Raw genomic sequence first — 23,536 nt, 5'->3', positions numbered from 1 at the left:
GCAGCCAGGGAGGGGAACACAGGATGCTGGAACCCAGCAGATCCTCTCCTGTTATTCAGCTGTACACACCCTGCATGCATACACGTGCACACACAAACACACTTGCACGCATGTACACATGAACAGAACTGAACACAGAGTGGAGACTCCCAGCCCGGGCGGCGTGTGGTTGGGCTTGTCAGATTACCCCTCAGCTTTTGAAGGTATCCACAGGAGATGAAGCCTGGCTATTTACACTGTCTCTGTCATTGCTTCCATTTCGGAGAGCAAACAGGAGACTGATTTTCAATGTCTAACCTGGAGGCCATCTATCTCCTGTCCCAGGAAATGCAAACGGGAGTCTAGCTGTAAGTGTCCAGCCCGAAGCCCATGTTTTCCTCCCTCATGAAATGTAAAGAGGCCAGTTGTAAATGTTTAACCTGCGGCCCATCTATCTCCTGGCTCAGGGGGAGGGGAGACAAATCCCATTATACACCACAAAATAGAACTAACTCAGGATCATCAACCAATAATTGGGAGATCCTACAAACAATAAATGCTGGAGAGGGTGTGGAGAAAAGGGAACCCTCTTTCACTGTTGGTGGGAATGTAAATTGATACAGCCACTATGGAGAACAGTATGGAGGTTCCTTAAAAAACTACAAATAGAACTACCATATGACCCAGCAATCCCACTACTGGGCATATACCCTGAGAAAACCATAATTCAAGAAGAGTCATGTACCAAAAATGTTCATTGCAGCTCTATTTACAATAGCCAGGGCATGGAAGCAACCTAAGTGCCCATCAACAGATGAATGGATAAAGAAGATGTGGCACATATATACAATGGAATATTACTCAGCCATAAAAAGGAACAAAACTGAGTTATTTGTAGTGAGGTGGATGGACCTAGAGACTGTCATACAGAGTGAAGTAAGTCAGAAAGAGAAAAACAAATACCATATGCTAACACATATATATGGAATCTAAAAAAAAAAAGAAAAAAATAGTCAGAAGAACTTAGGGGCAAGATGGGAATAAAGATGCAGACCTACTAGAGAATGGACTTGAGGATACGGGGAGGGGGAAGGGTAAGCTGGGACAAAGTGAGAGAGTGGCATGCACATATATACACTAGCAAACGTAAAATAGATAGCTAGTGGGAAGCAGCCGCATAGCACAGGGAGATCAGCTCAGTGCTTTGTGACCACCTAGAGGGGTGGGATAAGGAGGGTGGGAGGGAGATACAAGAGGGAAGAGATATGGGGACATATGGATATGTATAACTGATTCACTTTGTTATAAAGCAGAAACTAACACACCACTGTAAAGCAATTATACTCTAATAAAGATGTTAAAAAAAAGAATGTATGAAACATTATGCTGGGACTCTATAAAGCCATGGACATTATATCATGATTATATGTTTAAGTAGCTGAAAGTCATTTGTAGTCTTAATATGCATGGATGATATAATAAAGGACATGATGAACATGGGCCTTAAACCAAAATAATAATAATTGTGAGATCCGAGAACCAGGAGAGACTCACCCAAATTTGTCTAAACTCATGGAAAAGGCAAATGGGCACAAGAGGCTCTTGCTGGTACCAAGGCTCCTGATCCTCAGGCAAAGGAGTGAAGTCTGCTCTGGGTCCCTTTGTGGTCACCGAAACTATTGACTGAAAGAAAACTGCACAATGTGAAATCTGAGTTAAGTTTTATTTGGGGAAATTATTGAAGACTATAGCCCAGAAGACAACCTCTCAGATAGCTCTGAGGAACTGCTCTGAAGAGGTAAGGGAGGAGCCAGGATATATATAAACTTTTTGCTGGTAAAACATGTAGTCAAGCATCAAAAGATTACTGCTAATCACAAAGAAGAGAAATCTCACCGATTTTAGTGCTTTTCTCTGTATGGGAAGATGCAACAATCTGGGGTCATTTGAAACTTTCCCTTAGATATGCATCTTAACTGTCTAAGGGCCAATATATCCAAAGCCCAGAATGTTTCCTGTCTTTCTTCATCCTGAATTCCTCAGAGTACACTGTCTGTGGGCAACTACAATGGCTAATAGCTTGATCATTGTAGAACTGGAATGGCAGGCAACACTTTTTTCTTTACACAAGAGGTGAAGAATGAGCAGAGCTGGGTCCCAGGAAAACCAAAGCCAACAGAGAAAACCAAGTATATTACCCTTGATTCTTCAACCATTTCTTTTTCATCTCATAGGAAGCTTGGATGTTTCTTTCCACCAAACCCCTTCTAAATCCCTCACATAAACAATATTTTTCAAAATTCAGTTGAGTAAGGGAAGATCTACTGAGAAATATGACCCCGCTTCCTGAGACTTTAAGCCAGTATTTAGCCAGAGATTGAAAAAGTAGGAGGAACAGTACCCAAGTAATGAGGGGAGGAGAAACCATTTCTCCAAGGCCTTTTCTGTCTCTACATGGCTGAGTTCAGACTAGGGAAGACAGGGGGGAATGAACTATGAAGCTGCTAAGTATTAAATAGCAAAGAGAAGAGTCAGGATTGTGGGTACAAGTCATTCATATTTATACAATAAATTATAGGCTATTCTTTTTTGTTTCTTTGTTTGGGGACTATGGGTATCATAGAATGGGGGCAAAGAAATGGGAAGGAAAAACCGAAGAAGTGGTTGTGGCTGGGTTGTTGGAACACTTCTCAAATTGCATAAGTGAAAAGGTTTGAAAAACTTTACTCTGTGCTAACCTTTAAATCTTGGCTCCCTCACAGCTCCTGGAAGAGATCAATCAGGTCAGTTTTCCCTTTTCTCTGTTCCTCCTGGTCTCTGGGCATTGGTCCTCCCAGCCAGCACTGCCTGTACCCATAAATGAGGCCTGTGGTGATGTGCCAACATCAGTGGTATTGCTACTCCGAGGTCACACCTGTTGCATTAGTGGGTGAGCAGACTCTCCTCTGACTTCTCCAGTCTTCAGTTCTTTCCCTATTACTGAATGCCACAGTGCGGAGGGGAAGGAAATATTTGCAGAAGGAAAGGCAGAGGCAGGAGGCTGATATTGAGAGAAACTCAAATCTGATCTCCTCTATTCCCTAAGACCCCTCTGTATGTCCAAGCTGGTGCCACTATCAAAGAACATAGAAATATCTCCTATTCACAGTGGAAAATGCTAGAGCCAAATCTTTATACATCTCCAAAAGAAGCTCATGTCACTACACTGTTTCAATTTCTGGTCCCATTGGTTAGTTGCAATTACATATACAAATATGATTATGCAAGCAGTCCATGCCCCTTTGTTCAAATTTTTTATATCCTGTATCAATTACTGATTATACTCACCTTAGGCGGAGAGTAGAAAAATGTTGCCTTCCCCATAGACTCTCAAATTAAGCAAAGTTTAAAAGAATTGTAAGTGAAACAAATCTTGTTCATTAGATATTAATAACCAAGTAGGTACTGGTTTTTCAGAGTCTAGAAACTGCTTCTGAGGTATATACAACCCAGGCTGACTTTTACCTTGACAGGAAGGTATAGGACAAGAGCACTTCAGAATCAGCCCACCTTCAGAGGCCCTCACAGTGTTTGCCTAACTACAAATCATGTCTCCTGAACTTTTCTGAGCCCATACCAGGAACCTGAGACCTATCCCGCATGACACCTACCCACCCACTGCTACTAGGCAAAAAATGACAAAGAACAGATTCTGTCCCAGGCAGTTCCCCAAGTTGTGTCTGCTCCATTTCCAGCCCTAGTCCTAATAGGAATTAGCCCAGAAAAACTCCTAGTTGCAGCTGGGCCTTTCCTTACGCCCCACCCACCTCTCATTCACCTTTACCTGCCTTCGTCTTTCCATTTCCTATTCAGGAGTAACTCCAAAAGCTTTTCTTCTCCTCAATCCTCCATGGTCTACAAACTTCAAAAATGACAGAGTGACTCTCACATGCAGAGATTCCCTTTCTCCAGCCCAAGGAGACATATCTTGGTATCATGATGATCATTTGTTGGATAATAAATCTGAAGAGATCCAAATACACAAGACTGGATATTACAAATGCAAGACTCGAAGATCCTCTCCCAGTGACCCCGTACATATGGATTTTTTATCTGGTGAGGAAAGAAAGGAGAGAGTCTCTGAAATTAAACCACTGGGCAGCATGTCTAAGGGCTACGCTAATGCAGGGAGCCTAGGCAGGGCTGTAAACAGGCATGAGGATATTTGATGTATTGACCCCAGTGGGGAAAATAAGGAGATAGGACAGCAACAGAATGCTGCCTTGTCCATCCTCTCCATCCAGAGAAGTATTGGTAAGTATTGGTAAGAAGTATTGGTAAGTATTGGTAAGTATGGGGGAAGTCACCAGGAAAAAGGGACTTGGGTCTGAAGAAATGTATGGTATAAAACTTCTCTTTTAACAATATGTATGAGGATTTCTTAAGGATATTTTCTGGAAATTAGTTCATTATCCTAGGACAAGGGAGAACTGGGTTTTGGGATCATGTGGAAATGTTGATGGAGGACAGTTGCAGGTATGTATAGGACTGCAGCTCTTTCTTCATGGGCAGAAATGAGAGTTTGAAGAAACAAGCTTCAGGAAATAAATTGATTGCATTCCTCCACTCTTTGCAGACAGACTGATCATCCAGGCTCCACACCCTGTCTTTGAAGGAGATGATGTTGTTCTGAGATGCCAGGGGAAAGAAGCAACAATTGAAACAGTTTTATACAAAAATAAAAAAGAAATTAGGAAGAGTTATATATCAAACTTCACACTAAATTCAGTCTCCAGGGACAATGGCAAATATCATTGTACTGCTTCTAGGAAAAACCTTTGGGGAATAAAGAGAGACATTTCAAAACCTCTAACAATTCAAGTTCAAGGTAATGGATGCCCTCCTGTGGGTAATAGGACTTGGCAGGGAAACTGTGTGAGGATTTAGGGAGGGGCTCATCAGTGGGGATTTCATGAAAATCCTCCAGTCATGGGAGGGAGATGGGAAGTGGTTCCACCTACTTGGGTCTCTGTGTTCTGATAGCTGGTGCTGAAAGCACACGTGCATCTTTCCAGGAGCCCTGAGCCTCACTACCTTGGGAATTGTGTTTGTTCTTCTCTCTAGAGCTGTTTCCCCCTCCTGTGCTGACAGCCAGACCCTCCCAGCCCATAGAGGGGAGACCGGTGACTCTGAAATGTGAGACTTGGCTCCCTCCACAGCGGTCATACATTCAGCTTCAATTCTGCTTCTTCAGAGAAGAGCAGGCCTTGGGATCAGGCTGGAGCAGCTCCCCAGAGCTCAATTTACCTACCATGTGGAGTGAAGACTCAGGGTCTTACTGGTGCCAGGCAGAGACAGTGACTCACCATGTCAGGAAAAGAAGCTTGAGATCCCAGATACATGTGCAGAGTGAGTGTCTGTGGGGCTGCACTTCCAGAGTCAGAGCTGGGGAGAGGAGAGGAGAGCAATGACATTTCCTGCTCCCTAGGACACTGAACATAACAGAGAGGAGAATTTCAGCTGTCCTGGTATCCTTCTCTCTTCAGGTTCAACACTGGCCTAATGTCCCTAGAACATTCTCTTCCATCTAACTCAGTTAATAACAGTTATTGATCAGTTACTGGGTCCCCAACCCTGTGGGGGGGGTGGTTACAGAGACTTACAGGATATGTCCTCTCAAGAGTCAACAGATAGGGCTTCCCTGGTGGCACAGTGGTTGAGAGTCCGCCTGCCGATGCAGGGGACATGGGTTCGTGCCCCGGTCCAGGAAGATCCCACATGCCGTGGAGCGGCTGGGCCCGTGAGCCATGGCCGCTGAGCCTGCGCATCCGGAGCCTGTGCTCCACGACAGGAGAGGCCTTAACAGTGAGAGGCCCGCGTAGTGCAAAAAAAAAAAAAAGTCAACAGACACAGATGACCACATGCAGTCTTTAGAGGTCCCTATGCTGCTTCCGTTTGTTGACCTAAACATATTCCAAAATAAAAGTGGAAGACAAACATGAACTGGAATAATCAGAAAAGAATGTGGGAAGATGGAGGTGAGACTGGAGAAGAGTCTTGAAGGATAGGAAAGGGGTTTGAATTTCAGGATAGAAGTAATATTCTCAGGGTTCACTCTTATTTTGTGATCCATCAGCTCACCAAAGATTCCTTAGATATAAATGTAAATAAAATGTGACTGCAGTCAGCATTAGGTTTAAGAAGATCAGGAGCCTAGTCCCCACATTCCCCGAGAATGGGAACTGTTGTATGTGGTGGGAGGGGTGTTTCTGCCTTTATAATAACATGCACAATTAATTCCTTATTGCCCACTTTGGACCCCTGCTTATTGTACCTGCTGCTATGGGCTTGTTCGTGACAGAACCAGCCTTCTCCTTGACCCTGAAGTTTCTGCCATGAGAACCCTCATGTGTCATCTTGTGTCCTCCCAGGAGTCCCTGTGTCTGATGTAAATCTAGAGATCCGGCCCCCCGAGGGGCAGCTGATTGAAGGAGAAAATCTGCTCCTCATCTGCTCAGTAGCCAAGGGTACAGGGACTGTCACATTCTCCTGGCACAGAGAGGGCACAGTGAGAAGTTTGGGAACAAAGACCCAGCGTTCCTTGTCGGCAGAGCTGCAGATACTCACTGTGAAGGAGCATGATGCTGGGAGATACTACTGTGCAGCTGACAACATTCACGGTCCCATCGTCAGTAAACTGATTAAAGTCACACTGAGAAGTAAGTTCCCGATTCCTTCTATTCAGCCTCGGTTCACAAGCCAGGGTTTAGGCGTTCTATCAGCCATGAGGCTCTTTGGAAGAAGGCAAAGGAACAGAGTTGTGAAGATTTAGAAGCTAACCAAGGAATGGCAAAGATGACAAAAGTTGAAGATATTTTACTTGTGGAGAGGACCGTAGTGATGAAAACAAAATTATTTAGGATTACTTTTCATGGTTCAAGAGATATATCTATATTTAAGTTTCTTGAGTGGGGTTATGAGTCTGTCACAGCATCAGAGTCCTCTGACAGTCTACTATCTCTCTCAGTTCCAGTGTCTCGCCCTGTCCTCACTCTCAGGGCTCCTGGGGCCCAGATTGTGGTGGGGGACGTGATGGAGCTTCACTGTGAGGCCTGGAGAGGCTCTCCCCCGATCCTGTACCAATTTTATCATGATGGTGTCAGCCTGGGGAGCAGCTCAGTTCCCTCTGGAAGAGCATTCTTCAAATTCTCTCTGACTGCAGAACATTCTGGAAACTACTCCTGTGAGGCTGACAATGGCCTGGGGGTCCAGATCAGTGACAGAGTGACTCTCAGTGTCACAGGTTAGTAGGGGTGCCTGCAGCAATTACAGCCCAGAATAGACTGTGTCTTCTCTTTTGGGCTACTTGCTGGTGTGACATTCCAGCAGACTCCCCACTTTTTCTTCCTCTACCTGAGAGTCCTGGGATTCTTTCTTCTGACTCTACATTCAGGAACTTAGGCCATTCCTAATGGTTTTTCTGCATTTATCAAGATGGTCATATGATTTTTATTTTTTATTTTATTGATGTGATGTACCATGTTGATTGATTTGCAAATGTTGAACTACTCTTGCATACATGGAGTAAATCCCACGTGATCATGGTGTATGATCCTTTTAAAGTACTGTTGTATTCGGTTTGTTAATATTCTGTTGAGGATTTTTGCATCTATGTTACCTGATATATTGGCCTGTAATTTTCTTTTTTGTGTGTTGTCTTTGGTTTTGGTGTCAGGGTGATGTTAGCCTTGTAAAATAAGTTAGGAAGTATTCCCTTCTCTTCAGGTTTTTTGAATATTTTGAGAAAGATAGGATTTACAGCACCTTTGAATGTTTGGTAGAATTCACCTGTGAAGTTATCTGGTCCTGTACTTTTATTCTTGGGAGGTTTTTGATTTCTATTTCAGTCTCTTTCCTAGTGATTGGTCATTCAGATTTTATTTTTTTATGATTCAGTCTCAGAAGGTTGTGTGATTCTAAGAATTTGCCCATTTATTCTAGGTTGCTCAATTTGTTGGCATATAACTGTCCACAATATTCTTGTATAATCCTTTGTATTTCTGGGCATTCATTGTTATAGCTCCTCTTTCATTTCTGATTTTATTTATCAGAGCCTTCTCTCATTTTTCTTAGTGAGTCTAGCTAAAGGTTTGGCAATTTTGTCCATCTTTTAAAAGAATCAGGTCTTAGTTTTTATCAATATTTTCTATTTTCTTTTTAGTGTATATTTCATTTCTCTTTGAATCTTTATCATTTCCTTCCTCCTACTGACTTTTGGCTTCATTTGTTCTTCTTTTTCTAGTTCCTTTATGTGCAAAGTTAAATTTTGGTATGTCATATTTTCATTTTCATTTGTCTTCAGGTATTTTTTCAATTCACCTTTGATTTCTTGTTTGACCCAATAGTTGTTTAGCAGCTTGTTGTTTAGTCTCCACATATTTGTGATTTTCCAGCTTTCTTCTTGTGGTTGATCTCTAGTTTCATACCATTGTGAACAGGCAAGATGGTTGATATGATTTCAATCTTCTTAAATTCTTGTTTTGTATTCCAACATATGGTCTATTCTTGAGAAAGTTTCATGAGCACTTAAGAAGTATGTGTATTTTACTGCATTTGGATGGAATGTTCTGTATAAATTTATCAAGTCCATCTGGTCTAATGTATCTTTTAAGGCTGCTATTTCCTTGTTGACTTTCTTTCTGTATGATCTATCCATTAATAGTGGGGTGTTACAGTTCCCTACTATTATTGTGTTGCTGTCAATTTCTCCCTTTAGGTCTGTTAATAATTGCTTTGTATATTTTGGTGCTCCTATGTTACGTGCATATATATTTATCACTATTACGTCTTCTTGATGAATTGTCCCCTTTATCACATTTAATGTCCATTTTTGTCCTTTGTTATCTTTTTTGGCTTGAGGTCTATTTCTTCTGATATGAGCATAGCTATACCCACTTTTTTTTTTTTATGGCTGCCATATGCATGGAGTATCATCTTCCATCCTTTCACTATGAGCCTATGTTTGTCTTTAAAGGTAATGTGAGTTTCTTGGAGACAGCATAGAATTGGGTCTTATTTTTTACTCCATATAGCCACTCTATGTCTTTTGATTGGTGAATTCAACCCATTTACATTTAAGGTTATTATTGATAAAGGAGAATTTAGTATTGCCATTTTACCTTTCATTTTCAGGTTGCTCTATATCTCCATTTTTTTCTTCCCCTTAAGTTTCTGCCTGCCATTTTGGTTTTGTGGTTTTTTATGATATTTTTCTCAGTTTCCCTTTTTTCATGTTTTGTATCTCTGTTCTAGACTTATATTTTGTGGTTACACTGAGGTTTGCATAAGACCTCTCCTAGATAAAATAGTCTGTTTTCTGTTGATAGAATCTTATCTTCATTTACCTATATGGGTTCCATCCTTTTCCTCTTCCCCTTTTATGTTTTTATTGTCTCAAATTATCTCTTTTTGTATTGTGAGTTTTATACCAAATTGAAGTAGCTATAGTTATTTTTCTGGCTTCCCCCCTTTTACCTTTATGCTATAATAAAGTGTTTAAAACCTATTCTGGTAAAGAGCTGCAATTTTCTGATTCTGTCTATTTCAGTTTCCTCAAAGTTTTGTATACTTTTGCCTTTTTGTTTTTTGTAGAAGAGCTTCTTTCAACAATTCTTGTAAGCAGAACCAGTGTTGATGTATTCCCTCAACTTTCATTCATATGGGAAAGTCTTTGTTTCTCCTTCATATCTGAATAATAACTTTGCTGGAAAAAATATTCTTGGGTGACACTTTTTATCTCTCAGTATTTTGAGAATGTCATTCCATACCCTCTTGTCCTGTAGAATTTCTGTTGAGAAACGTGATGTTAGGCTCATGGAGATTCTTTTGTAGGTTACCATCCTTTTTTCCCCCAGGCTGCCTTAAAATTATTTCTTTGTGATTGACTTTTGACAATTTTAATATAACATGTCTTGTAAAAGGTATTTTTGCTTTGAAGTAATTAAGTGTTCTCTTAGCTTCATGGATTTGTATATCCAGTTTCTTTCCTAGGTTTGGGAAGTTCTCAGCTATTATTTATTTAAATATACTCTCTGTTCGCCTCTCCCTGTTTTCTCCTGGGACACCCCTTATACTAATGTTGCCTTTCCTAAAAGAGTCAGATAGGTCTTGGAGAATTCCCTCATTTTAAAATTATCTTATTTATCTCTCCTCTTATACTTGTATCATGTCTAGATTTCTATCTTGAGATCGCTAATTCTCTCTTTCATATAGTCTGATCTATTTCTAGTGCTTTCCAAGGCATTCTTCTCAACATTTATTCAGTTCTTCAATTCCAGAATTCCTGTTTGGCTCTTTTTTAGAGTTTTAATATCTCTGGTAAAGTATTTCTTTTGTTCATTAATTTTATTTCTGAGCTCATTAATCTGGCTTTCTGAGTGTTCTTGTAGCTTGTTGAGTTTCTGAATGACGACTATTTTGACTTTCTTTGAATTCTTTCTCAGTTAGATCACAATATTTCATGACTGTAAGTTTGGTTTCTGGAGAATTGCCAGTTTCTTTTTGTGGTACAGTGTTACTGTGATTCTTCATGGTACTTGATGGGTAGTTTCTCTGCTGGTGCACTTGATGTGGTGACAGTTAGATATCAGAGGCCTTTCTTTTGTTTTCCAGTAGGTGGTGGTATGGCATAAGTTTTTGGTTTCTCTTACCTAAGCTGCCTCTGGCTATGTTTGAGAGTAGTCACTTTCCATCCTCCCCTCTCTCTATAAGAAGTGTGGCTCTATTATCACTTCCTGTGCCTCCGGAGTTACTGCTGCTTTGCTCCTGAAGTGTTGCTGTTATCATCACCTGGTGCCCCAGGATTGTGGGCTGTTCTCTCGTGTCTGAGATCCCTTGAGTCATAGGCTCCACCAATGCAGGCAAAGCAAGGGGGTAGGGTGGGAGCTAGGGTCAGGCTGGCACCTATACCCTTTCTGATGTCATAAGGTTTGTGGACTCTGCCGTTGTGGGTTGAGGGGCAGGGGCTGGCGTCATGGGGCACTCATTAAAAAAATGAGTAAAGGACTTGAATAGACATTTCTCCAAAGAAGACATATAAATGGCTATTAGATACATGAAAAAAATGCTCAACATCACTCATTATTAGGGAAATGCAAACCAAAACTACAATGAAATACCACCTCATACTCATTAGGATGGGTACTATAAAAATAATAGAAAATAACAAGTGTTGGCTAGGATGTGGAGAAATTGGAATCCTTGTGTAATGTTGGTAGGAATGTAAAATGATGAAATCATTATTGAGAACACTATGGAGGCTCCTCGGAAAATTAAAAATAGAGCTACCATATGATACAGAAATTCCACTTCTAGGTATACATCCCCCAACGCTGAAAATATATTCTCAAAAAGATATTTGTACACGCGTGTACAGAGCAACATTACTCATAATAGTTAAAACATGGAAACAACCCAGTCCGTTTATCTGTTGATAACCCAATATCCATTATCAATAGATAAATGGATAAGCAAAGTGTGGTATGCACATAATATGAAATATTACTCAGACTTAAAAAGAAAGAAAATTATGCTACAACCTGGATGAATCTTGAGGTCATTATGCTAAGTGAAACAAACCAGTCAATAAAAGACAAATACTGTATGATCCCACTTATATAAGATGTTTAGGTTAGTCAAAATCATAGAAACAGAAAGCAGCCTGGTGCTTGTCACGGGGTGGGGAAATGGAGTATAGGGAGTTATTGTTTAACGGGTATAGAATTTCACTTTTACAAGGTAAAAAGTTATGGAGATGGATGGTGGTATTGGTTTCACAATGTCATGAAATTATTTAATACCACTTAACTGTACACTTAAAAAGTTTATGATGGAAAATGTTAAGTTATGAGCATTTTACAGCAATAAAAATTGGATAAAAATATATGAGGTGGTGACATGGGTGGAAAGGCACACTGAGATGTGCAAAGAATGTATAAAGCCTTACCCCTGAGACTCTTCGCATTTGGCCCAGGTCACTATATATTGTAAAGGATGTACAGAAGGGTGAATTATTCCCATTCAATGGATTGTCTCCATGTTCCCTCCCCTTTAGCCAATCTCAGATGCAAAGCAAAGCTTAAGATCCTTACCAAACTTCTCTTGCCAATGAAGCACACAGCTTATATCTAAAGCACTGCACACAGATTGGCTCATCCAGGTTCCCTCACAACTTAGCAGAATCAGCAATCTCACAGTTCACATTAATTAATTATTGATTAATAATTCCATATATTAATTAAAAACATAGTGATTTTCTGTTTTTCCTGGCTGTCCTATTTCTATAATCACAAAATAAAATGGAAATCATATTGTTATTGCTGTGTCTGGATATTTTGGGGCCAATCTGGATCAATTTTGTCATCCACTCATTCACGAATTGTTGATGAACTATTACATGCCAAGACAAAGTTCCAGCAGCCAGAAATACAAAAATGAACAAACAGATATGTCCTCATCCTTATGAAACGTACATTCTATTAGAGGAATCAGATATACAACAATGATAGATGATAGATAGATAAATAAGAGAGAGATACATAGATACATAGATTGATAGATGTTAGTGTTAATGCTATGCAGAAAAATAAAGCAAGGTAACTGGGTAAAAGGTAATGAGGTCTTACTTCAGATAGGTGTGGAAGTCTAGGTTTAAAGCTAAGTCTCAGGAGTCAATCAATGATATGGAGAAACAAACCTTGCTTTTAGTTATTATTTCTATCAGTAATAGTAGCTAACATTTATCGAGCATTTTACATACATGATTCTTATTACCATAGCTTGTGATATAATTATTATTAGCTCCATTTTATGAAGGAATAAACTGAGACTTGGAGCTAGTAAAAAGTTTTTAAAACATCAAGATCACAGGGCTAATAAAGAGCAGAGATGGGATTTAAACTCAGGTTTTCCTGAATCCCAGGTCTATGTTCCTACTACTAAACTAAACTAAATATTTCCTTTATTAACTTATCTTGTACACATACTTAATTAAAGCTGCTCATGAACTATGTTGCTTCCCTCAGTTCCAGTGTCTCATCCTGTCTTCACCTTCCACCCTGCTGGGGCCCAGGCTATGGTGGGAGATGTGTTAGAGCTTCGCTGTGAGGCCCAAAGAGGCTCTCCCCCGATCCTGTACTGGTTTTATCACAAGAATGTCACCCTGGGGAGCATCTCGGACCCCTTTGGAGGAGGAGCATCCTTCAACCTCACTCTGATGGCAGAGCATTCTGGGAACTTCTCTTGTGGGGCTGACAATGGCCTGGGGGTCCAGCGCAGTGAGATGGTGACACTCAGCGTCACAGGTGGGTTGGTGGTACCTGGGCTATAGGTTACATTTATAAGCAATAAAATATTTCTCCAATAGACTGTAGAAATTCTCCCAGTGTCAAAGAGTTATTAACATGAAAACAAGGCTTGAAGTTTCTGGAGACTGGTACTGATTTCATGGGGGTGAGGGAGGGAAAAGGAATACATTTTAATGTTAGATTCTGGCAATCACTCTCATGTGCTATTATTTTGAAAATTACGAATTATACTGTAAATGATTCAAATTGAGAAATCAGAACCTGGCAAAACCTGTCCTAATATATAGCTAGCCCCCACATACATGTTTTTTGTCTAGATAAAAAATATTTGGCCCTGAACTCAAGTATAGGTCTCTTTACTTAGGGCCTTCCAGTAACAAAATAACGCTTATCACCAAGGGGGTCACTGCAGGACTGCTAAGTATCCTTGGCCTTGCTGCTACTGCTGCTCTGGTGTGTTACTTCAGGACCCAAAGGAATTCAGGTGAGTGACTATATCTTACTCTTTGATGTTGTGACTTTTGCCATTGCTGTAATAACTTGGACTTGTGTAGTACATCCTATAAAGGTCAATTATCCCTTTCCAAGTACTAAGCCCTCAGTTCTAATCACTGCCACTCTGTGGCAGTGACAAAAAGGTACAACAAATTTCTTAATGAAGTTACTACTCCATGTATTTAATTTGAGATTTAAATCAGAGAACAGAGTTTAGCTTCCATTTAAAAATTAGAAAGTTAAGTATTTACTGTTCCAACCCCAGTCCAAAGCTTACTGAAAACAAAAAGAAGGAAAAACAAAGTCCTCCACTTGTCGCAACAACAAAAATAGACAATAGCCATAAGTACAAACCATAAACTCTGAGATATATTTGAAAAGCATATAAAGACAGTGATATTTGTTAGTAGATAAAATTAATAGATATTATGAGAATGAAATTAAAATTTTAATTTCTGATTGTTGCTAGTATATAGAAATTCAGTTGATTTTTGTACATTGATCTCATATCCTGCAACCTTGCTAAACACACTTATTAATTCTAGTATTAGAATTAGAATCTAGGTTCCATCAGATTTTTCTGCATAGATGATCAAGTCATCTGGGAATAAAGATAATTTTACTCCTTACTTTCCAATCTGGATTCCTTTTATTTCTTTTTCTTGCCTTAATGGACTGGCTAGAACCTCCTGTACAATGTTGAATAGAAGTGTTGAGAATAGACCTACTTGTCTTGTTCTTGAACTTAAAGGGGGGAAAGTGTTTGGACTTTCACCACTGCATATGATAATATTAGCTGTGGATTTCTTGTAGCTGCTGTTTATTAGGCTGAAGAACTCTCTACTAATTGTAATTTGCTGACAGTTTTTACAGAAGAAATGACAAATGTTTTTTCTACATTGATTGAGATGATCATATGATTTTATTTTCTAGTCTAGTGATACAGGTTTTGGATTTTGAATGTTGAACTGGCTTTGCATTTCTGGGGTCAACCTCACTTGCTTATAATTTTTGAATTTGATTTGCTAAAATCTTTAAGAACGTTTGCACCTATGTTCATAAGGGATATTGATTTGGTAGTTTTATTTTCTTGTCATTTCTTTTTCTGGCTTGATGTCTAGGTAATACCCACTTAGTTATCACTTCCAGAATTCTTCATTCCTTTTTGTATATACATACATCCATATGGTATCATTCTCTCTCAGTTTGAAGGACTTCTTTTTAACATTTCTTGTACTATGGGTTTGTTTGTGAACTTGATTGACAGTGTTGCTGAAGTCTTCTATATCCTTTCTGATTTTCTTTTTACTTGATCTATCAGTTATTGAGAGAAGGGTATTGAAATCTTCAACAATATTTGTAAATGTTTCCATTTCTTCTTGCAATTCTATCACATGTTCTTCATGTATTTTGAAACTTTATTATTAGGTGCACAAATATTTATCATTGTTATGTGTTTTTGATGAAATGACCACATTATCCTTATGACCTTTTTATTCCTGTAGCATCATTTACTCTGAAATATTCTTTGACATTAATATATTAATATAAATAATGTTAGCATGATATTTCTTTTTTCTACCCTTTTAACTTATTTGTGCCTCTATTTTTTTTATTTTTGTGGTACGCAGGCCTCTCACTGTTGTGGCCTCTCCCGTTGTGGAGCACAGGCTCCAGATGCGCAGGCTCAGTGGCCATGGCTCATGGGCCCAGCCATTCCGCAGCATGTGGGATCTTCCCAGACCAGAGCACGAACCCGTGTCTCCTGCATTGGCAGGCGGACTCTCAACCACTGCGCCACCAGGGAAGCCCTGTGCCTCTATATTTAAAGTGTATTTTTATAGATAGCATATAGTTAACTTGGATTTTTTTAATCTAATATGGCAGTCTCTACCCTTTAATTTTAAAAATTTAGACCATTTAGATTAATGTGATTATTGATAGGGTTAGGTCCCTAAATCTATTATTTTGCTATTTGTTTTCTATTTGTCTCATCCGTTCTTTGTTTTCCGTTTCCTTTTATTTTCTACCCTCTTTTGGACCACTTGAGTATTTTTTATGATTCCATTTTATTTCCTTTTTTGGCTTATTATCTATATAACTCATTGCTTTGTTATTTTAGTGGTTGTTTTAGAGTGTATGGTATACATATCTAACTTATCACAGTCTACTTTCAAGTGACATTTTATCACTTCATGTATAGCATAAGAATCTTACCATTGTGTACTCCATTTCTCCCCTGCCTGTTACATTGCTATTAATTTTGTAAACAACTATCTTTTAAAGAAGTTTACATATAATTTTAAAATATTATACATTTACTTATAAAGTTACCACTTCCAATGTTCTTCATTCCTTTTTGTATATCCATATGTTCATCTGGTATCATTTTCTTTCCACCTAAAAGATTTCTTTTAACATTTCTTGTAGTATGGGTCTGCTGGTGGTGAATTATTTCAGCTTCTGTATGTCTGTAAAAGTTTCTGTTTTGCATTCATTTGTGAAATATATTTTTACTGGCATAGAATTCTGGGTTGAAAATTTTGTTTTCTTTCAATATTTTAAAGATGCTGTACTGTCTTCCTGTGTGCATGGTTTCTAACAAGAAATCTGTCATAATCCTTGCCTTTTTCTTATGTGATTGCTTTTATTTTTCTCTCTGAATGTTTTTTCATGGATCAGAAATCTTTGAGTGCATAGACTGTTTTATTCAGTGCTTTGGGTGCTTATAAGGTTTCAAGACTTTATATCTGGAATTACTAATCCTTTACTTTCTGTCTTTCTCTGTGGTGTAACATGAACTCTCTTTTTCTGTCAGAACAAATGGTTCTGTTTTCCTTTTTCAGGGCTCATATTGAAAATCAAGCAAATAAACAAATAATTGGGTCTCAATTTAATGAAAGCTTTACATACTTTCCTTAATGATAGTGGTTAAGCATTGTCTTCTGACTTCCACTTTCAGGTCAATCAATGAGCATCCATCCTTCCTCTTCTTTGTATAAAAAATGGCATCATCATTTTATGACTGATATTTAAAGCTACTTAATAGTTTCTTAAATAATATTACATATACAATTATGTGTGTAGCACTAACCCTGATAGTACTCATCATAAAATCTGTCATTCATGTAGAGTCTATTATATGCAATTTTATAGTGTCTAATTCTCTCAGTTTTTCAGTATGTACATTTCACTTCAATTAAACCAATATCATTATAACCATATTAAAGATGAAGAAATGAAGATTTGGAGAAGTTAGACACCTTTCCAAATTCATGTGTATCTACTAAGAGTCAGAGTTAGGTCTTAACTGGGGTCTCCCTAGCCCTTGAGTCCATATACTCTCCATTACATCTTGGTGACTTGTAAAAGTCTGGTAGTACCTCCTACTTTAAAAATTACTTTTCTATCTCATTACCTATCTGGATGTCATTTATTAATCAGTAACATACTAGAAGTGCAGACATTAGAACCTCAGTATTGCAGTTGATAATATTAAAAAAAACAGGTTGCTCAGTCAGTACAACACCAAATAACACAAGGGAAGGAAAGATTACCAATCATTATTTAATGTGATCCATGAGGGCAGAAACCCAGGAGATTCTGTCCTCTACATCTAAGGGAAATGTTTTTTTAAATAGCAAACTCAACTAAGGAATTCTGACAGTGTCAATCAGAGGATCTCTGCCTTTCACATCTCAAAATCTTGTCTACTGTACTTCCCTCATAGCAAAGTCTTCCTTCTCATTATTGACCAGTCTTCTCAGGGAAGAGCTCAGGCCTTTCAAATTCATCTAAAAGTGAAGGACTCTGCTCCTTAAGCCTGAGTGTTTCCTCCAAGTTACCTAAGGGAGTGATATATTTATTGACTCTATAACTGCTTGGAATTAAATTCCAGTAATGTAACTCTCCAAACTCCAGTCTCCTTAGCTGTATAATGGTCATAATAATAGTATATACCTTTTAGGTGCTATGAGACAATCTATGTAAACTGCTTAGCACAGTGCCTGGCCCATATATCTTTAGTGAATACTAGCTTATATTATAAATAGCCACCTTCTGGGTCTGTTTTCCTTTATGCAGATGAAGAGATAATCTGACTCTCAGATGCATCCTGGGACTTAGTTAACCTGCTTACAAGTAAGGGTATTAGTTGTTGATTGATATGGTTACAATGGCCCTGAGGAGAGAGATACAGGCCAGGATCACACTTACACACCTCTAGTTTAACTCAGGACACCTGGTTCCCAAAGATGGGGTTTGTAGGCATTAATCAGTCATTTTCCATGAGAGGTAAGGCTGAATATGTTTACTTTGGGATATAACTTGTGTCCTCTAAGACCAGTGAGACAGATATAGAGCCACAGATAAGTAGGCAAAGGGCAGAGATGGGAAACTGGGAGGAGGCTGTACTGGGCAGGCCAGAAAGATTTCAATATTTTTGTGTTGATGGAAAGCTGGCATATTTTCAAGGCTGATGGAGTAGGCTTCCAAATTAGGTTTACATGTAGTCACCTATTAAAAAATTGTCAACTTGTTTTTCTCTTAGTCCTCATAGTACATAGTTTAATTTGTTCAGTCGTTTAACAAATCTTTACTAAATATTTTCAAACTTCTAGGCACTGGAAATAGAAAAATAATTAAGACAAGTTTTGCGCCTTCAAGTAACACACCTTTTCACGAAGGAGAGAGTTAGAGGCAAACACAGAAATAGATAATTAAAATACAATATAGTAATTTTAATATTGCAGGGTTCTATGTGCATGGATATAGGTCACTTAATCCAGCCTGTTGGCATCAGGGAAAGCTCTGGAGGAGGAAAGATAAATTGGTATTAGCCAGGTGAAAGCGAAGGAAAGAAAGGGTATGGAGAAAACAATATGCACCCAATGTTGTTGAAATGGATTTGCAAGGTCAGAGATAAAGAAAGGTCTGGGCTTATTCTGGTAGTCCTATTGAGTCATACTTGTGTAACAAGTATTAATTTTAACCCCCCTCTAGGCCTCAGTCTCCTTGTCTCTACCTCATAGGGCTGCAGTGAGAATAGAGAAGTGGGAGTATGGGAAGCACTTGATCTAGAGTTAAATATTAAGTTGTCTCTCTTCTGCTACTTCGTCACAACTACTTAGAGTTCATGCTGCTATTACTGATTGAATGATTGAGAATAAGTGTGATTCTGTGCAAATGTCTCTCCAGACCCCACCTTCTTTATCTATAACATGACATAAGGGGTGGAGCCGGATGTTCTCAAAGGTTTGCCATAGCTGAAATCTAGACTGAATTTGATTTCTGGGAAAGGATATTCTAACATAGAGCACATTGTCCACAGAGATCACTTATCATCAATGTTCCTTTTTTTGTTTTTCAGGAGGACTTTCCACCACTGGAACACCTAGGTGAGGTCTCTGCTTCTTGTGCTGTCAGCATTTTCATTTTATTTATGCTCACAAGATAGAACATGGAATTATGTACATTAAAAATATTTTACTCATTTCCTATTAAAATTTCAAATTCTTATGAAATAAAAAATGTGATTAAGAAGGCCACTTTTGATCATAGTTGTGAATAATACTCACTTATACCTACTTATACACAGAAATAATGTTATTTACTATCCATGGTTAATTTATCTCCTTCCTTAAGTGTGTGCCAGTAGAGAATTGATCACTGATGTCTTAATGATATCATCTTTCATAAGGCTACATTTATTCACTCCCTTATCACTCATTTCCCCACTCATACACTCATTCAGGAAACAATTATTGAATGCTGGCAATGTTCAACTCACAATATTAACTGCAGAAGGAAATGAAATTGGAAAAAAATACTTTTCCTGAAAAGCCTTCATAATATTTTACAGGAAAGGTAGATCATTGTAATATGAGGTAGAAAACTGAAAGGAACCTAAAAAAGGACAAAGGTCAACTTCTGTGGAATGCAGAAGCCTTTGTGTACCAATGTTGAAACATTTAAACTTTTGAAAGTAATAAAAAATAGGCAAACACAAGTGTTTACTCTGTCAAAGGGACCTTGAACTATGTAGCCTTTGTCCTCTGACCTTGCCTCAGCTGGCCTTCTCTGTGATGCTGCCCTGGCTCTGTCTTGTGCCATACTTCTGACATTTTCTCAAAAGAAGCATGAAGACTCAGAGTAGCAGCCATGATATTTTCACATGAACCATGCTGAGCTCTTCCTGGATATTGATTTTCCTGAGATTCTGTGTAATCCACAAATATTTTTCTCCTTTTTGTCTCTCTCCCCTTCTGTCACAGTTACAGTCCCAAGGAGTTTAAGGAACCTTCTAGAACCTCCCACACAGACCCCCAAGAACCCACTTACTCTGAACCACCAGACCCAATGGAACAGCAGCCAGTGTACAGCAATGGTGAGAACGTCCTAAGGAACAGAGGGCTCCAGGGAGGAACCAGGGAGGGAAGAGAGATTGAGCAACAGTCCATGGTTCAGTCATATTCAATATAAAAATGTCATTTCTGTCACTATGTCAAGGTTAGAAGGTGGTTATAAACTTGGTGACTGGGAAGAAGAGTTTATAGTGTGAGCTCTTGACTGCAGCCAACTGTGATCTATTGTTTTGCAGTGGATCTTGGTGAGAGCAACCTGGTTTATTCCCAGATCTGCAGCATCCAAGATACAAAAGAAAATTCAGGTGAGACACAAGTAGAGGTAAGGTGGCAGTGTTTTATCAAATCCAGCAAGGGGTTTTTGATCAAAGAGTCATCTCAATATGAATCCAACATGAGAGGCATTAACTGCTCCTCTTATATTACCAATCCTATAATCATATCCATTCCCTCTTACCTGTCTACACTGCCACAATTACCCCATAAACTCTTTAAGGACAGACACCTTATTTCTTTGCTAATATATCAGTAGCATATAGTGTTATGCTTAGAAAATGATAGGCCCCCTCAAATTTTTCTTTAATGAATGAATGAACATAGGCATAATAAATGAACAATAAATGAACATAATAAATGAACAAAGGCATAATAAATTAAGTCTTTAATTATCTAATGCGTAGACAATTGTAATTCTCTTAACTGGTCTCTTTATTTCTAATCTCATTCTCCTTCCAACCTTGTAACGACCTGTTTCCAGTGTGATCCCTCTGAGATGCACAATTGATCACATCATTGTCTAGGTTAACTGCCTTCAGTGATTCTCCATTTTAAAGCATGACCCTTGCCTTCCCTGTGATTTTGTCCCTCCTCTAAGCTCTGCCTTATGTCCTTACTTTAGCCATATTGAACTCTTAACATTTCTTTGATCAAACTGGGTGGTTTTGTGCTTTGGTGCTCGTGCTTCTTATTTGTCTTGTAATGTTCTTGCCTCTAGTTTGTCTGTGACCCTTGCTCACATTTCAAGAAATAATTCAGTTATCATCGTGAAACTCAGTAATTCCCACCAGCCCTCCCTATCTCCTAACCTGAGAGGAACTGATTACCCTTTGTGGCAACAGCATAGTTTAATATGTATTTTTATCTTGGTGCTCATAATACTTCTTGCATTTGTTTCCATGTCTGTTTCTCTATTTCTCTCCTTAAAAATGATAAGATTCTTAATTGTATGGACTGAGTTTATGTCATTTTTGCCACTTTATGGCTTACCAATGCTTAATAGAAGGTCATTGTTCACTGAATGCTTATTGGCTGAATAACTAAATGAAAGAGATCCAAAGAATCCCTTGGAAGGTTAGGAGAAATACACACACTGAATTTTCTCAATGTTAGCACTGCGTATCTTTGGCTTACTGGGCATTTTCTGTTTGGCCTTAGAATGCCAAGTCCCTATTGGAGCTGCCTCCTCCAATTTCTCTGTGCAAAGTGAAGTGAATCATATTTACTTCCTTCTCCCAGATGATCAATGTAGCCATAGAGGCCCTAAATAGTAGTAGGGAGGTGGAAATAACAGAGTTGCTCTGCTGGGGTTGTGATGAGCTGTGGAAAAAGGAAGATATTTTCAAGAAAGTCATTCTGGGCATTTTATGGGCAGAGGAAAGGCTTTATTGTTTGTGTGAGGATGAGATTCTTGCTCTGTGAGGGCTTTGGAAGAATTCAGCAGAGGAGACAGGAAATGAGTCAGCAGAGGAAAGATTGGCTTGGAATGCACTGTGAGTAGGTTGTAAGTTACAATGTATTACCCACAGTTTAATACTTTTCTTTCCTCTTCCGATTCAACAGCAAATTCACCAAAGAAACACTGGGAGGATAAGGTGGGTCATATTTCCTGGCTTGCTTTCCCCTCTGCTCTTCCTCACCTACATTTAGGTACTTACTCTCTGTGTTTTGTTTTTTTTTTCCACTAGGAGCCTGTAGTCATCTATTCAGAGTTGAAGAAGGCACATCTAGATGATTCTGCAGGGCTGGCCATCAATCAAGACAGGGACCTTGAAGATGCTTCAGAAAACTATGAGAATGTCCCAGGTGCACTGTCAGCCATAGACCACTAGCTCTGTACCCATAGTGGCTCACAGAGACCCTGAGAAGCAGCCTGTGTCATTATCTCTGTTATCTCCAGCCATGCTACCTCTTTCCCTCCAGGGCTCAGCATCCCAAGAGGCTGGGCTATAGGGGACATCAGGCTGGGTGAAAGCTCTGCCAACTTCCTCTGTGCCTGAGTCTGTGTATTATCTAGGAACATAGTGATCAGCATTTGAGTAAATTCTGCATTCCTTTCACAGTAGAGACACATGTGAAGGCAGGGCAGTTGGGCCTTCAGCTCCCGGGCCTGTTGATGAGAAAGGAGAAATGGTCTAGCCAGGATCATGAGGATGCAATCGTGACCGGTTGATCTAAGTGGGATCAAAATCTTTTTATGTACTATCTCTACATAAACAGTTTGTTCTAAACATCTTGTTTCCATTTTTGTGGGGTTGATAGTGGCATGGCTGATGTTCTGTTGTACATGCTTTGTTCCAGCTACCAAATTGGAAACAACCAAAAAGCTTTGTTCTATCCACGTATATACTATTTCTTCATGAACTATACATCAGTATTAAGATTTTTTAAAATAACACATTCTATTTAATGGGAGAGAGCTTCCAAATTGTCTGATTAGATAGTATAATGGACTGAATTGTATTCTCTCAAAATTCAATGTGACTATACTTGGAGATAGGACCTTTAAGGAGATAATTATGGTTAAATGAGGTCATAAGGGTGGCCCCTAATTGAACTGGACTGGTGTCTTTCTAAGAAGAAGAGGAGACACCAGAGCCCTCTCTATCTTTCTTCATGCACACAGAGGAAAGGCCATGTGAAGACACAGCAAGACAGATATCTGCAAAGCCTGAAAGTGGCAGGAAGAGAGGTCTCGCCAGAAACCAACTCTGCCAGCACCTTGATCTTGGACTTCTAGAACTGTGAGAAAATAGATATCTGATGTTTAAGCCACCTAGTCTGTGGTATTTTGTTATGGCAGCCAGAGCAGACTAACACAAATTTATACATAGATACATAGATGACAAATGATTGATGACGATAGATAGATAGATAAAGATAGATGCAGGTATATGCCACACACACACATACACACCCCAGCCCACACAGAATTTGTAGTCTTCAAGATACTTCATCTCTCATAAGATCAAACATTCCTCCTACAAGTTGCAGCTCAGTTTTACTGTTTAATTATTCAACATCCACTATTTGATGGCTACAGAAGCATCAACATCAATCTTGGAAGGTCAGTAGAGCCAA

At 39.0% G+C, this 23,536-nt stretch overlaps 1 protein-coding gene across 1 annotated transcript; it reads left to right on the top strand.

Annotated features, from left to right (window-relative positions):
- Positions 1-2,838: 2,838 nt before the first annotated feature.
- Positions 2,839-23,203, top strand: LOC307186482 (Fc receptor-like protein 3; the record flags this gene model as incomplete). The annotated part of the gene is made up of 14 exons (XM_079921646.1): positions 2,839-2,908; positions 3,832-4,074; positions 4,595-4,846; positions 5,083-5,367; positions 6,390-6,677; positions 6,986-7,261; positions 13,041-13,319; positions 13,687-13,806; positions 19,186-19,213; positions 20,090-20,202; positions 20,416-20,484; positions 22,019-22,050; positions 22,144-22,261; positions 23,082-23,203. The coding sequence occupies 14 exons, from the start codon at positions 2,839-2,841 to the stop codon at positions 23,201-23,203; spliced, it is 2,295 nt and encodes a 764-aa protein (XP_079777772.1).
- Positions 23,204-23,536: the final 333 nt, after the last annotated feature.

This window comes from Stenella coeruleoalba (genome assembly GCF_951394435.1).
Source record: "Stenella coeruleoalba genome assembly, chromosome: 1".
In the NCBI taxonomy this organism is placed as follows: domain Eukaryota; kingdom Metazoa; phylum Chordata; class Mammalia; order Artiodactyla; family Delphinidae; genus Stenella; species Stenella coeruleoalba.
Note: the sequence above shows the minus strand (reverse complement) of the source record. Positions and strands in the feature narration are given on the sequence as shown.